Genomic DNA, 13,332 nt, shown 5'->3' with positions numbered 1-13,332 from the left:
GCCAGTCAATCTGTCTAGACACAAGATTGGAAAGACATAAACTAACCAATATAAACTACAGTCCTACTGATTCACTGATATTTTAACCAGTAAATGGGAGAATGTTCAATAAAATCATGACATAAACGAAGGCCAAGACATGCATGGCAGCACCATGTGCTTGCTTACCTTGTATACCAGTGATCCTGGTGACGAGCAGAAGTTTATCAAGGTAATGTTTACTCGCGTCACCAGTCTTGTCATTTGACTCCCATCGAAACCTCGTCATTAAATATTGGTTAGGAATTTGAAAGTATAAATACTTTGCTCACGGTCAGAACCGCGGGAGGCTATTTTGATAATGTCCCATCGTGTAATTCGGCAATGCTGATTCATTACGCACAAAAAAAGAAAATCCCTTTGTGGAAGTAAATGACATTTGGACTTCACTTTCACATCGCAGACAGGTCGGTGGTCTCTCTGGCTTCTACCACCTCCTTTCTGGTCTTGCAACCTCTGCTCTTTCCATGCCTCCCACCCCTCCCCCCAGGTTTATGAGGGGAGCACACGGTCGACAAATAATCCTTTGGGGTGAAACTACAAACATCCGGAATCACTGCTCACCTCCACGCATCCGTTCCTCTTTATTCCCCACTGGTTGAATCAACCTTCACATTCCGTTCAATCTCATTGTTCCCTCCAGGTCTTCAAGACAGCTGTTCACCACTATCTTGGATCATCCCCCATCTAAAACCATGATTTTTTTCTACCCTCATTAACTCCCCTTCCTCCCCACCCCCAAACCCTCCAAGGCCTCCTCTTTCCAAGTTTCCGCTTTCTCACTGGTCAGAGTTTGAGGCGGTATCCATTTTATCCACCCTGTGTGTTCTACCCTAGCCCGTGCTCTTCCACACATCCCTTATTCTCCAAATCTCCCTCCATTTTCTCCTCATCCCTGCTGTTGTGTCCCTCCCCCCCTCTTTCTGCTGTTCCTTTTGGTCTGTTACATACTGATCCATTCAATGTTATAACTCCTCCATGAGCCTTGACCATTGTGTATACCACCGTTTAGAGGCCATTTTTCCCCGCAAAGCAGGGGTTGGCCTTTTCGGGGACCGTGGTTGTTGTTGTTTTTTGGTCCCCTTTTTGAAGCAATGTTTTACGGCCAGATGCCCTTCCTGCCGCCAACCCTGTTTGTCGCATTTTACGACAAGCAGGGAATTACCAGTGAACTGGTACTCAATTAGCCGACCTCGGAAGGATGACAGGCTGAGTCAACCCCCCTGGCGTTAATTCAGCGATCGACCAGGATTCGAAACCAGGATCCTTGGATCCTAAGCTGGCACCCTAGCCGCTAGCCCAACACCAGGGACTGAAAGAAAGTGTATGAAAGAGTGAATCCTGTTCTACTATTCCACTTCTTCAAAAGGCAGAAGAAAATGGATAGTGCACTTGCTTAATTGCTCAAACCTCAGCATTTAAAAGAGATGGAGCATGGACAAAAAAAAAAAATCTATATATATATATATTAGGTTGGCAACCACAGCACAGGCTTTGATGAGCTTAATGACCTCCTCCTGCATTGTTCCTAGTAAAGAAACTCATTGTATTGTTATATTCAAGTCTGGTGCCACAACTTCACACCTCATTCCTGGATGCTGTGGAATCCAAAGGTGTCAACATCATTGCCATCACCCGCAGAAGCAAATGACCTGCTGCTGGTTCAATCATCGCAGAGAGGTTGGTGACCTCTTCATTTTCTAGCACCTCTCGTCAGGTCTTGCTCCCTCAAACACATCAACTCTCCATCCCTCCATGTCACAAGCATCCTTTCAGAAACCCCACTCTGTGAACTCCTAAAAATCCAAGCTCACAACTCACTTCCATCCCTTTGCTCCTTGTTTCTTGAACTTGAGGAAGAGTCTTACTCATTTTATTTAATCCCAAACTTCACCCGAACACTTCAAGTTGACAGTACACCAACCTCAGGTGCTCCTCCATTCCAACCCCCGACTTTTGTGGTATCTTGTCTATCCCACCCTGCCCCCCCCCCCCCCCCCCCGAGGTTGCTGTTCACTTCCCTATACTCTCTGTCATCTTCCTAATTCTTTCATCACTTTGTCTTACTGTCTCTATGTTGCCTGCTCTCCCTCACCTCACTCTTTGTAAACAAAAATAGTCTACAATTGCACTCAGATTGTGAAGGTGAAACTCATGGAAATAACATACAAGGTGTGAGGACTGGGTGTGAGGCAGAGGAACAGAGACAAAACAATATAAAATAGAACAGCATTTGGCAGAGCGCACACCTCGGTCAGGCTGAACAGTTTACATTTTGTATTCCACTGAAAGGCCGATCTGGATTAGGACCTGTTCAAAATTTAATCAGCTTGTTCTAGTTAACCAACTAACTCGTCCACAAAGTTTTGTCACAACTCGTCCACAACTTTTTGATATATCATTTTTGGCCCCGTCTCTCAATGGTGAAGAATCACTTAAAAACATTCTTATATCCGGATTCGGATCCACACCAAAATCAAATAAATTCGTCGTCACACACCCAACCTGTCCACCAAGTTTTGTCCGAATCCGTCAACAACTTTTTGAGATATCCTGCTCACAGACAAACAAACAGACAGAGGTGAAAACATAACCTCCATCCACCTTCGGTGGCGGAGGTAATTAACGATCAAAAGGACAAATTCAAATTGGTACCAAATCTGCATAATCTGCAGATTCATAAAATTCATAAAAATCATATTCATAAAATAAAATCATTAAATTGACCTGCATAATCCAGATCTTAAAAAGTTGTTAGCTTACCTGCACAGCAATGTAAAGCCCTGGGATGTTGAAAGACTCAAACATAATCTCTGCAGTATACTCTCTATTTTCTGGGGTGTTCAGCGGAGGCTCTGTCTGCACACATGGATCCAAAAAAAAAAAAATTACAAAGAATATATTCCTGGGTTGGCAGGATGACCGAGACGTATGTACACTCCCTTTAAGCTGTCTATCCTGGGTTAGAATCATGACCGAGCTGTAAACTGCCATCACTGTGTAAACTTTCACAGGCCGGGTGATTCATCAATGTGTGCCGTTCCTTGGATGGATGCGAAACTGGGCATCCCGTCTGCTGGCATTAGTTACGTTAAAGTTCCCACTCTTCTTTGTGAAGAGTAGGTGATCTATCCTGTCCCAAGCTTATTTGAACATCAGGCCTGGCCCACCGGTTCATGAAAAACTTGGGCCAAGCTTCATAGGAATAATTATGGTCGTTGAAGAAGAAGAAAACAAGAAGAAGGAAATGAAGAAGAAGAAGAAGAAAATATATTCCTACAAATGAAACAAGACAATACCTAAAGAACAGCTGGTGTTGCACAGATAATTGTATCAGCTATTGGTAACAAACCATAATTGCTTCCATTGTAGAATATCGGTGTTGGTAACGACACCACATTCTGATACCGATAACAGATCATGCACATTAGAGACTGGAAGAACCAAGATCAATAGAAAGAAGCGGTCGGTCATCTGGGACTTCTTTAAGTGAGGGGAAAACACCAGTAGGTTTGCTGTCTGCAATGTTTGTCGACAATCCATTTCACATGGAAGAAAGACAACAAACAGTTTCAACACAACAAATATTGTGCTTCATTTGAGAAACAAACAAGCGAAACTTTCAGGAATACAAGGAGGTGCTGAAATCCAGCGAGTCAGAAAAAGATGTGGAGAAAAGAAGATGATGAGTTGTTTTTGGAAGAGCGCAGATCGTATGCAATCATAGAGCCCAACGTAACCACCAGGGAATTGGCAAAATGATAGCATCAGATCGTCAAGCATTTTCAATCGTGGATGACAGATGATGTTCTTTTGCTTGTTGAAAACGCTCGAACCACACTACTGTACGAAAGACGAATGTCACCAAAATTTGTGATGGTGTGAAGTCAGAGGTGCGAAAGTAACTTTGCAACATTTCCTGGTTTTGTTTCACTACCGACATTTTGAGTACTCCATAAGCTAAACCGTGAGTCCCTCCTGAGTTGAACAGCCCATTATCAGTATCGGCTGATTTTGGCATTCAAATACCCGTTATCGGCATGTTGGTGAAATGTTGGTGTCGGTGATACGTCACGAACAGCAAGAAACCCAAAACATTTCGATGCCTTGTATGCACCGAATATGGAACCTGCTAATGGAGGCACAATCGAGCACCTGCCCTTCAATTGTAACACCTAAGGATAAGGTTCCAGCGGTTAAGGGAACTGGCAAAACCTTTGCTGTCCATAAATGCTACTCAAATATTACAAAATATATCTGAATATAAACCGTACCAGCCAGAGCAGATTCCAAATGCTATCCTGCATTGAAAATTTTGGAGAGCATGAAACAGACCACAAGAGAATGCTCCATAGGCATCGTGTTTTTTCTTCATAAAAGTATGAAAAAACAATAATATCAATCAAACAAGCCAACTTTGAAAGTCAAACATGTGTTTGTGTCCTTCCCCCTCTCTCCCCATCTTGTCTACCGCTCCCGATGTTATTTGTTTTGTGTGTCTGTTTGTCTTTCTGTGTGATTAATGTTCGCTCTTTCACGAGCCTCGATCTTGTATACAAAAAAACAAAAACAAAAAAAACAAAAAAAACATGGCGACAAGTCAGAAAAGGCGAACATTTCTTGGATGCCATACAAACTCACAAACTGCTTTCCACCCCCTTTTATTTTTAGCACTGAGCACAAATGAGAAATAGGAAATTTTCTTTTTTGGACAAGTGAACTCGCTATCAGAGAAGGCCATACAGACCCACAGTGCCTGGCCACAGGCATACTAGCCAACCAGAAAACGAGCCAGCTGAGGAAGTGGGTGGTGGATGAGGCAAGGTTTCACAATCCATTCAGCCACATCACCCGCACATTATCTTCCTGCATTCGCCCCACCAGAGCCTTACCAACAGGAAATAGTGATCTTCTGGCTCTGCATGCAGGTATTTGAAGATTACTTGCTCCATGAAGCGTTCCATGAGGTCCCAATCTTCCACAATGCCATGGCGGATGGGCCACTGGGGAGCACAGGTGAGCAAACGAACACAGCTTTCATTTTGAGACAATGTGGATTTGAGACAAAGCAAAAAGGCACGATGGTCACATTTATTGTCACGTGTCAAAGTTCATTAAACCAAACTAAAATCATCTCAAACATCACGTTAATAACCATAATCGTCTCAAACATCCCATTAAAAACAAAAATCATCTCAAACATCCCATACATCCCATTAATAACCATAATTATCTCAAACATCCAATAATAACCAAAATCATCTCAAACATCCCATTAATAACCAAAATCATCTCAAACATCCTGTTAATAACCAAAATCATCTCAAACATCCCATTAATAACCAAAATCATCTGAAACATCCCGATAATAACCCAAATCATCTCAAACATCCGGGTAATAACCAAAATTATCTCAAACATCCTGTTAATAACCAAAATTATCTCAAACATCCCATTAATAACCAAAATGATCACAAACATCCTGTTAATAACCAAAATCATCTCAAACATCCCGTTAATAACCAAAATCATCCCAAACATCCCATTAATAACCAAAATTATCTCAAACATCCCATTAATAACCAAAATTATCACAAACATCCCGTTAATAACCAAAATGATCACAAACATCCCGTTTATAATCAAAATAATTTCAAACATCCCATTAATAACCAAAATCATTTCAAACATCCAATTAAAAAAACAAAATCAGTTCAAACATCCCATTAATAACTAAAATTATCTAAAAACATCCCGTTAATAACCAAAATCATTTCAAACATCCCATTAATAACCAAAATCATTTCAAACATCCAATTAAAAAAACAAAATCAGTTCAAACATCCCATTAATAACTAAAATTATCTAAAAACATCCCGTTAATAACCAAAATTATCTCAAACATCCCATTAATAACCAAAATTATCTCAAACATCCCATTAATAACCAAAATGATCACAAACATCCTGTTAATAACCAAAATCATCTCAAACATCCCGTTAATAACCAAAATCATCCCAAACATCCCATTAATAACCAAAATTATCTCAAACATCCCATTAATAACCAAAATTATCACAAACATCCCGTTAATAACCAAAATCATTTCAAACATCCCATTAATAACCAAAATCATTTCAAACATCCAATTAAAAAAACAAAATCAGTTCAAACATCCCATTAATAACTAAAATTATCTAAAAACATCCCGTTAATAACCAAAATTATCTCAAACATCCCATTAATAACCAAAATTATCTCAAACATCCCATTAATAACCAAAATGATCACAAACATCCTGTTAATAACCAAAATCATCTCAAACATCCCGTTAATAACCAAAATCATCCCAAACATCCCATTAATAACCAAAATTATCTCAAACATCCCATTAATAACCAAAATTATCACAAACATCCCGTTAATAACCAAAATCATCTCAAACATCCCGTTTATAATCAAAATAATTTCAAACATCCCATTAATAACCAAAATCATTTCAAACATCCAATTAAAAAAACAAAATCAGTTCAAACATCCCATTAATAACTAAAATTATCTAAAAACATCCCGTTAATAACCAAAATCATTTCAAACATCCCATTAATAACCAAAATCATTTCAAACATCCAATTAAAAAAACAAAATCAGTTCAAACATCCCATTAATAACTAAAATTATCTAAAAACATCCCGTTAATAACCAAAATCATTTCAAACATCCCATTAATAACCAAAATCATTTCAAACATCCCATTAATAACTAAAATCATCTAAAAACATCCCGTTAATAACCGAAATTATCTCAAACATCCCATTTTCAACCATAAAGTAGAGTTGATGAAGTGAAAAATGAAAAACACATTTTGTCTGAAATTGAAGAAAACCTGTAAAATCCTCAACTTCCCCATTCATTCAAAACTGCTCCAATTCATAACAAAATTAACTCGAACGCCACTCAGTAGAGAGCACATCCCTCCGCCAAGCTGAACAGTTTACATTTTGTATCCCACCGATAGGCCGGATCTGGATCCAGACCTGAACGAAAATATAATTGGCCTGCTCTTGTCACCTACCCAACTCATCCCCCAAGCTTTGTCATGTCGTCCATACCTTTTTGAAATATCATATTATATAGCACTTTTGGCCCTATCACTCAATGGTGAAGAATCACTTTTTAAAATCTCGGCCGCAGATCTGGATCTTCACCAAAAATCTAGTCGACCTTGTCACATAACCAACCTCACCACCAAATTTCGCCCGAATCCATCCACAATTTTTAACGGAGTAGCCTATAGGGCAAAGCTGTCTAGAACAGTGTTTGTCTATCCGTATGTATGCATGTATGTATGTATGTCCCCTCAAACGTATACCAATCAGAGCTGTGGATCTGGTCACATGACAGGGTGATGTCATTACGTCTGATGTCATTACGGCGATACGGCAGCTGACTCTCCACACTCCGGCATTTTGATTCTAATTTCGTTCAAGCTGAACATATTGTCGAACCCGTCATATATCACAATCGGCTCCACCTTTACGCTTTTCATTCAGTGTGAAACACAAACAAACAGATTGTTAAAATGACCATCAAATATCGAAAGCATCGGCGTTACGTCTCTTGCAACAATACGGTAGGTATAGGCCTTCGGCTTCATGCCTCACCTTCTGGCCGCTTCAGACAAATTAAGGCCAGATTTCTTAATACAGTAGTGTATCGTTTCAGTGGTATAGTTTTCGTAATAATATTAATAATAACAATAACAATATAGTAAATATCACCATAACACTTTAATCCCAATGTCGTGAATACAACGTTAATGAATTGAGGCGGTGTATGGTTCTTGAATCAATGATAAGCAGTGTATGGTACTAACAACCACGGAAGTAAGGAATTCGCCTCGGTTTTTTGATAGTGATATCATTTTTGAAATAATGATAACGTAACGTTAATATTATAGTAAATCTAATTGTAACACCAAGCAGGAAGGGTCATGCCTCTTTGGGGTATATAGATTACAGTCGATCTATGGTCGGGTCTCAAGAACATTGGGTGTGTGTTCATTTACCAAGTTTCTTGAGGAGAGATCGCCAAGTGGTTTTGGCATTCGATCAAGCACTCCATTCAAAACCGTTAAGGATGGGCTGGCTTGGCAAGTGCTAGCTAGCTGCTTGGTAAATGAGCACAACCAGGTATTCCTCTCTTTCAGTTTCGTGCTAAACAGCAAGAAAAGTGTGTTTCATTGGTGGTTTTCAAAACAAAACCTTAATTGGTGGGTTTCAAAAGGCCACTACGAAAAACGCTACTTTAGCTGCAGGGTCATGTTATTTACCCAACCCCTGTGGGGTATATAGATTACAGTAGATCTTCGCGCAGTTCCGTAAGTAAAACGTACCTCATGGATGTTGGGCTTCCTCAAAAATTTCTTTGTTTAATGTTATAAACAGCATTAGCGACTGTTTAAAAAGCAAATAATGTGTGTTTGTGGCTTATAATATTTTACAAGCCCAGCTACGCTGCCGTTAGACTTTCAGTCTTGTTGAGATATCCTGTTCACACAAACAGACACGGGTGACAACATAACCTCCATCAACCTTCGGTGGCAGAGGTAACAACAAAAAACAACAACAACAACCGCAACAGCCGCTGTTCTAGCAGGGAAAATGGCCTTAAAATTCCTGTTGTTGTAACAACAAAATGAATAGGAAATAAATAAAAGCACCGTCCCCTTTTCATCAAATTCCATCTCAGCACAACAGTCATGACGTGATAATGAAGAGGAGAGGGCATGGCACCTTGGTCGCATAGCTCGGCTTATCGATGGCTTCGTCTCCGATGAAGAAATCCAGATCATCGACCCCTTTCATCACCCGCCGCTGGGCCTTATCTCCAACCTTAGCGGACTCCTTGATGGAGATGCCTGCGGGGTGCAGAGAGAGAACCAAAGCATGCATTACAAAACCCGTTCACTTTACAGCTCCAAAACCCTCACTGAAAGCTTGCAAGAAGAAGGTCCACAGAAAGCAATGCAACGATGCGTTTCACACTCAAAGCTTTTACGAGTCAAAGGGTAAGGTAAGCCACGGACACCGTTAAAATTAAAAGGTTTCGGTCGAACATTTGCAGAACTCACAAGATGGGATGATAAACTGCGGCTCCGTGTTTCCGGCATATCCGATCTTCGTGTACCTGCAGACGAAGGAAGGAAATGTTAAACAAAGGCATTCTGACAATGAGCAGATAAATGCAGACACGACAAAAGACTTCTTTTTTTAAACGAAAAGGCTTATGCAGACACAATGACTTGGTTATCCAACAGGGAGGTTGGTGTTGCGCATTATAAAGGATAGAGTGACCTGTCCGACCGCATGCCACAGAACACCTGTGCAAGTCACAGGCTGCATTGCATTGCAGGTAAATGGTCATGACCAGGCATGCACCGCATGGAATGAGGCTCAACACTGCACCTGCAGATTAATCAAAAACCAAACTAAAATGTCTTCACACCTGTCCCAATGTTGTCCTTGCACTTCACCCCTGTGAAATCAAGTCGATAGACTGATGGAGTTAAATAATGCCGTGTTAAGTCAACACAACACAGGTATGGCTGGCAGGATAGCTTAAAGGTGTGTACACTCACCTTTGAGCTGTGAAGTCTACATTTTGAATCCCAACCCGGCTATAAACTATCGTCCTGGTGTTTTGCAGGCAGGGCGAGGTATCAATGCGACGTCCATCGGAAGGATGTTAAGCCGGAAGACCCGTGAGTCAGCAATGGTCGTTCAACATCCGATGGTGCCTTTCGTAAAGAGTAGGTGAATTATCGCTGGTACCCATATTACAAAACCCTGTACCACCAACCCCAAACGTTCCCTGAATAACTAGACATGAGCGTGGAAATAATGGTAGTGCTGGAAGTAGCAGTGGTAGCAATAGTGATCGAGGTACTAGTGGTAGTAGTATTACTGGTCGTGGTGGTGAGTAGTGGTGATGGTGGGTAGTGGTGATGGTGAGCAGTGGTGATGGTGGGTAGTGGTGATGGTGAGCAGTGGTGATGGTGAGCAGTGGTGATGGTGAGCAGTGGTGATGGTGAGTAGTGGTGATGGTGGGTAGTGGTGATGGTGGGTAGTGGTGATGGTGGGTAGTGGTGATGGTGAGCAGTGGTGATGGTGAGCAGTGGTGATGGTGAGCAGTGGTGATGGTGAGTAGTGGTGATGGTGGGTAGTGGTGATGGTGGGTAGTGGTGATGGTGGGTAGTGGTGATGGTGGGTAGTGGTGATGGTGGGTAGTGGTGGTGGTGGTAGTCGTAGTGGTGGTAGTAGTGGTGGTTGTGGTAGTAGTGGTGGTGGTGGTAGTAGTGGTGGTGGTGGTGGTAGTAGTGGTGGTGGTGGTAGTAGTAGTAGTGGTAGTAGTGGTGGTGGGTAGTGGTGGTGGTAGTGATTGTGATAAAAGCCAGACATGATTGCCAATTCGCATCCTTCAATGTCTGCATCGGAATCAAATTTCTCCCAAGACTCTGCAATGTGCTGTTGGTCCCTTTCACCCAAAGGTCAAGGCACCAGGGAAGACCTTTTGGACGTCTTCCTGTGCATGGCATTCCAACACATCCGGCATACGGGAAATTCGGATAAAACAAAAAACAAACAAACAAACAAACGTTATGAGCACGGCAACGCCCTGATGATCCCCACAACTTCAACAACGACCTCGGGGGTTAGAAGTACGAGAGGTCACCAAGAAGAGTTTACAGGATATGTGTGTGGGAGTAGGTGGTGGAGGTTGGGAGGAGGAGGGGGTGGAGGTTGGGAGGAGGAGGGGGTGGAGGTTGGGAGGAGGAGGGGGTGGAGGTTGGGAGGAGGAGGTGGTGGAGGTTGGGTGGAGGTTGGGAGGAGGGACGTGGTGGAGGTTGGGAGGAGGTGGTGGAGGTTGGGAGGAGGAGGTGGTGGGGGTTGGGAGAGGGAGATGGTGGGGGTTGGGAGGGGGAGATGGTGGGGGTTGGGAGGGGGAGGTGGTGGGGTTTGGGAGGAGGAGGTGGTGGAGGTGGAGGTTGGGAGGGGGAGGTGGTGGAGGTTGGGAGGCGGAGGTGGTGGAGGTTGGGAGGAGGAGGTGGTGGGGGTTGGGAGGGGGTGGTGGGGGTTGGGAGGAGGTGGTGGGGGTTGGGAGGAGGAGGTGGTGGGGGTTGGGAGGAGGAGTTGGTGGGGGTTGGGAGGAGGAGGTGGTGGAGGTTGGGAGGAGGAGGTGGTGGAGGTTGGGAGGGGGAGGTGGTGGAGGTTTGGAGGGAGAGGTGGTGGAGGTTTGGAGGGAGAGGTGGTGGAGGTTGGGAGGAGGGAGATGGTGGCGGTTGAGAGGGGGAGGTGGTGGATGTTGGGAGGAGGTGGTGGTGTGTAGGTTGGGAGGAGGTGGTGGTGGAGGTTGGGAGGAGGTGGTGGTGGAGGTTGGGAGGAGGTGGTGGTGGAGGTTGGGAGGAGGTGGTGGTGGAGGTTGGGAGGCGGAGGTGGTGTTGGGGAGGTGGGGGGGGGGGGGGGGAGAGGATTAAGAGGAAACATAATGGGTCTGTGGACACCTCAGGAAATGCTAGACATACATACATACACACACACACACCGTGACACACACACAGTGACTGACACACACACACACACACACACACACACACACACACACACACACACACACACACACACACACACACACACACACACACACACACACACACACACACACACACACACACACACACACACCCTTGGCCTAGTGCGGGGTGGATACCATGAGACAGTAGCGGTGTCACCAAGCCAGATACTCCATGTCCTTCCGCTTGAAGCGTGTTGCTGGTTACGGAATGAGACGACCGAGAGACAAACACAGAGATAGACATGGTGAAGGAAGCATCGTCTCACCCGGTACCGCAGTCGACCACACAAGCCGGCATTTGGCCCGCCATGGCTGGGCAGCGGGCGGAATGAAAGAGAGCGAGAGAACGAGAGAGAGGGGGAAGTAGGTTCGAAAAAATGGGGCAACGAGAAATAAAAACGACGAGGAAAACGAGGGGCGGGATAAAGACAGAATCGAGTAAACGAATCGAAAAAATTCACTCCGGTTCGCAAAATGTCCGCGCCCCGGAAGAGCTGCAGACCAACAGGGCGGAGCATAGGTTGGGAAATGGGTGGAGAGGGAGATTGGGGGAGGTGAATTGAGAGTTGTGTAAGGGGCGGAGTAAAGAGCTTAAAGAGGGGCGTCGAGAAGTGCGTACGAGGGCGGAGACAAGTGCATAAGAGGGCGGAGAGAAGTGCATAAGTGGGCTGGGACCAAACGAAGAGCAAATGAATGAACAAATGATATGACTATAGTCTATATATAGACATAAGGAGAATATACTGCAGCGGGATCGAAAAGTCCCTGTGCACCTGCAGGCTGCAAGCCAGTAACCTATATTGAGCTTGTTCTGCTTACAGTAAATGTTGGAAACGGTCTCCACGAACTTGAGGACAGGTATCCAAGCACTCGTCTTATTATGTTCCCAAAACACTGGCCAGGAGTTCACGTTGCGGAATATTGTGGAAGACGTTGATGATGGTTTCCCTCAGTTCCTCGAGAATGTGTGGATTGTTTTTGCACAGCTCAACTTTTAATGTTGCCAACAAATAACAAATTCAACAAATAAATACATCTAATCTCAGCTATCATATACATTATACGTGTTGTTTGTCTTTGAAGGTCGTCGACGCAAAAACAGACGCACAATACATTGTTTCACGACTTGTGACGTTTCTCATTCACGAATCTGTGACAATACCAACAGTTTTTCTTCAATCTGAAATCACAATTATTGCGCAGGGCTGCTATGATGTCATATTGTCGTCAGAGGGCATAAAACACCTTCCGTTGATTTTCTGTTTCAACATCCAATCACAACGTCATCCGAATACCTGGAGGGTTTACCTTTTCAACTGAAACCTCCTCTCAAAGTGTGAACTTGGCTGCCATGAAGTTGATCTACCTACGGTATTTGAATCGCTTCCAGAGGTGCACGTGGTGGAAATATAACGTCAAAGGAAATGTTTCAATATAATATATCAAGATGTTCATATTCTCATAGATTAGTTAAGCTTAGGGTTTAGGATCCGACCTTATATCTACTCCAGGATGCACACATTTATCCAGTAATTCCCCTCCTGGTTAAACTTCCAAAATTCAGGCTGACTCCACATCTCAAATCTGTTTTTCCTGGCTTCTTCCGTCTATGGAACCACCTTCCAGAGCCTGTTCTGTCTCACTCTTCAAGGTTTCAAG

The 13,332-nt window shown here is 43.4% G+C and overlaps 1 protein-coding gene across 1 annotated transcript in view; it reads right to left on the bottom strand.

The window, feature by feature from the left end:
- LOC137429980 (actin-related protein 3) overlaps positions 1-12,207 on the bottom strand; it is a 30,737-nt gene extending 18,530 nt beyond the window's left edge. Inside the window, exons 1-5 of the mRNA XM_068120408.2 lie at positions 11,940-12,207; positions 9,173-9,228; positions 8,835-8,959; positions 4,932-5,042; positions 2,803-2,898 (exon numbers count right to left, since the gene is read on the bottom strand). Coding sequence (XP_067976509.1) covers positions 2,803-2,898; positions 4,932-5,042; positions 8,835-8,959; positions 9,173-9,228; positions 11,940-11,983 — 432 coding nt within the window. The 5' untranslated portion in view covers positions 11,984-12,207. The remainder of the gene's footprint in view (positions 1-2,802; positions 2,899-4,931; positions 5,043-8,834; positions 8,960-9,172; positions 9,229-11,939) is intronic.
- Positions 12,208-13,332: the final 1,125 nt, after the last annotated feature.

This window comes from Myxine glutinosa, chromosome 6 (genome assembly GCF_964187855.1).
Source record: "Myxine glutinosa chromosome 6, kmMyxGlut1.1, whole genome shotgun sequence".
Lineage (NCBI taxonomy): Eukaryota > Metazoa > Chordata > Myxini > Myxiniformes > Myxinidae > Myxine > Myxine glutinosa.
This window is presented reverse-complemented; position numbering and strand designations above follow the sequence as displayed.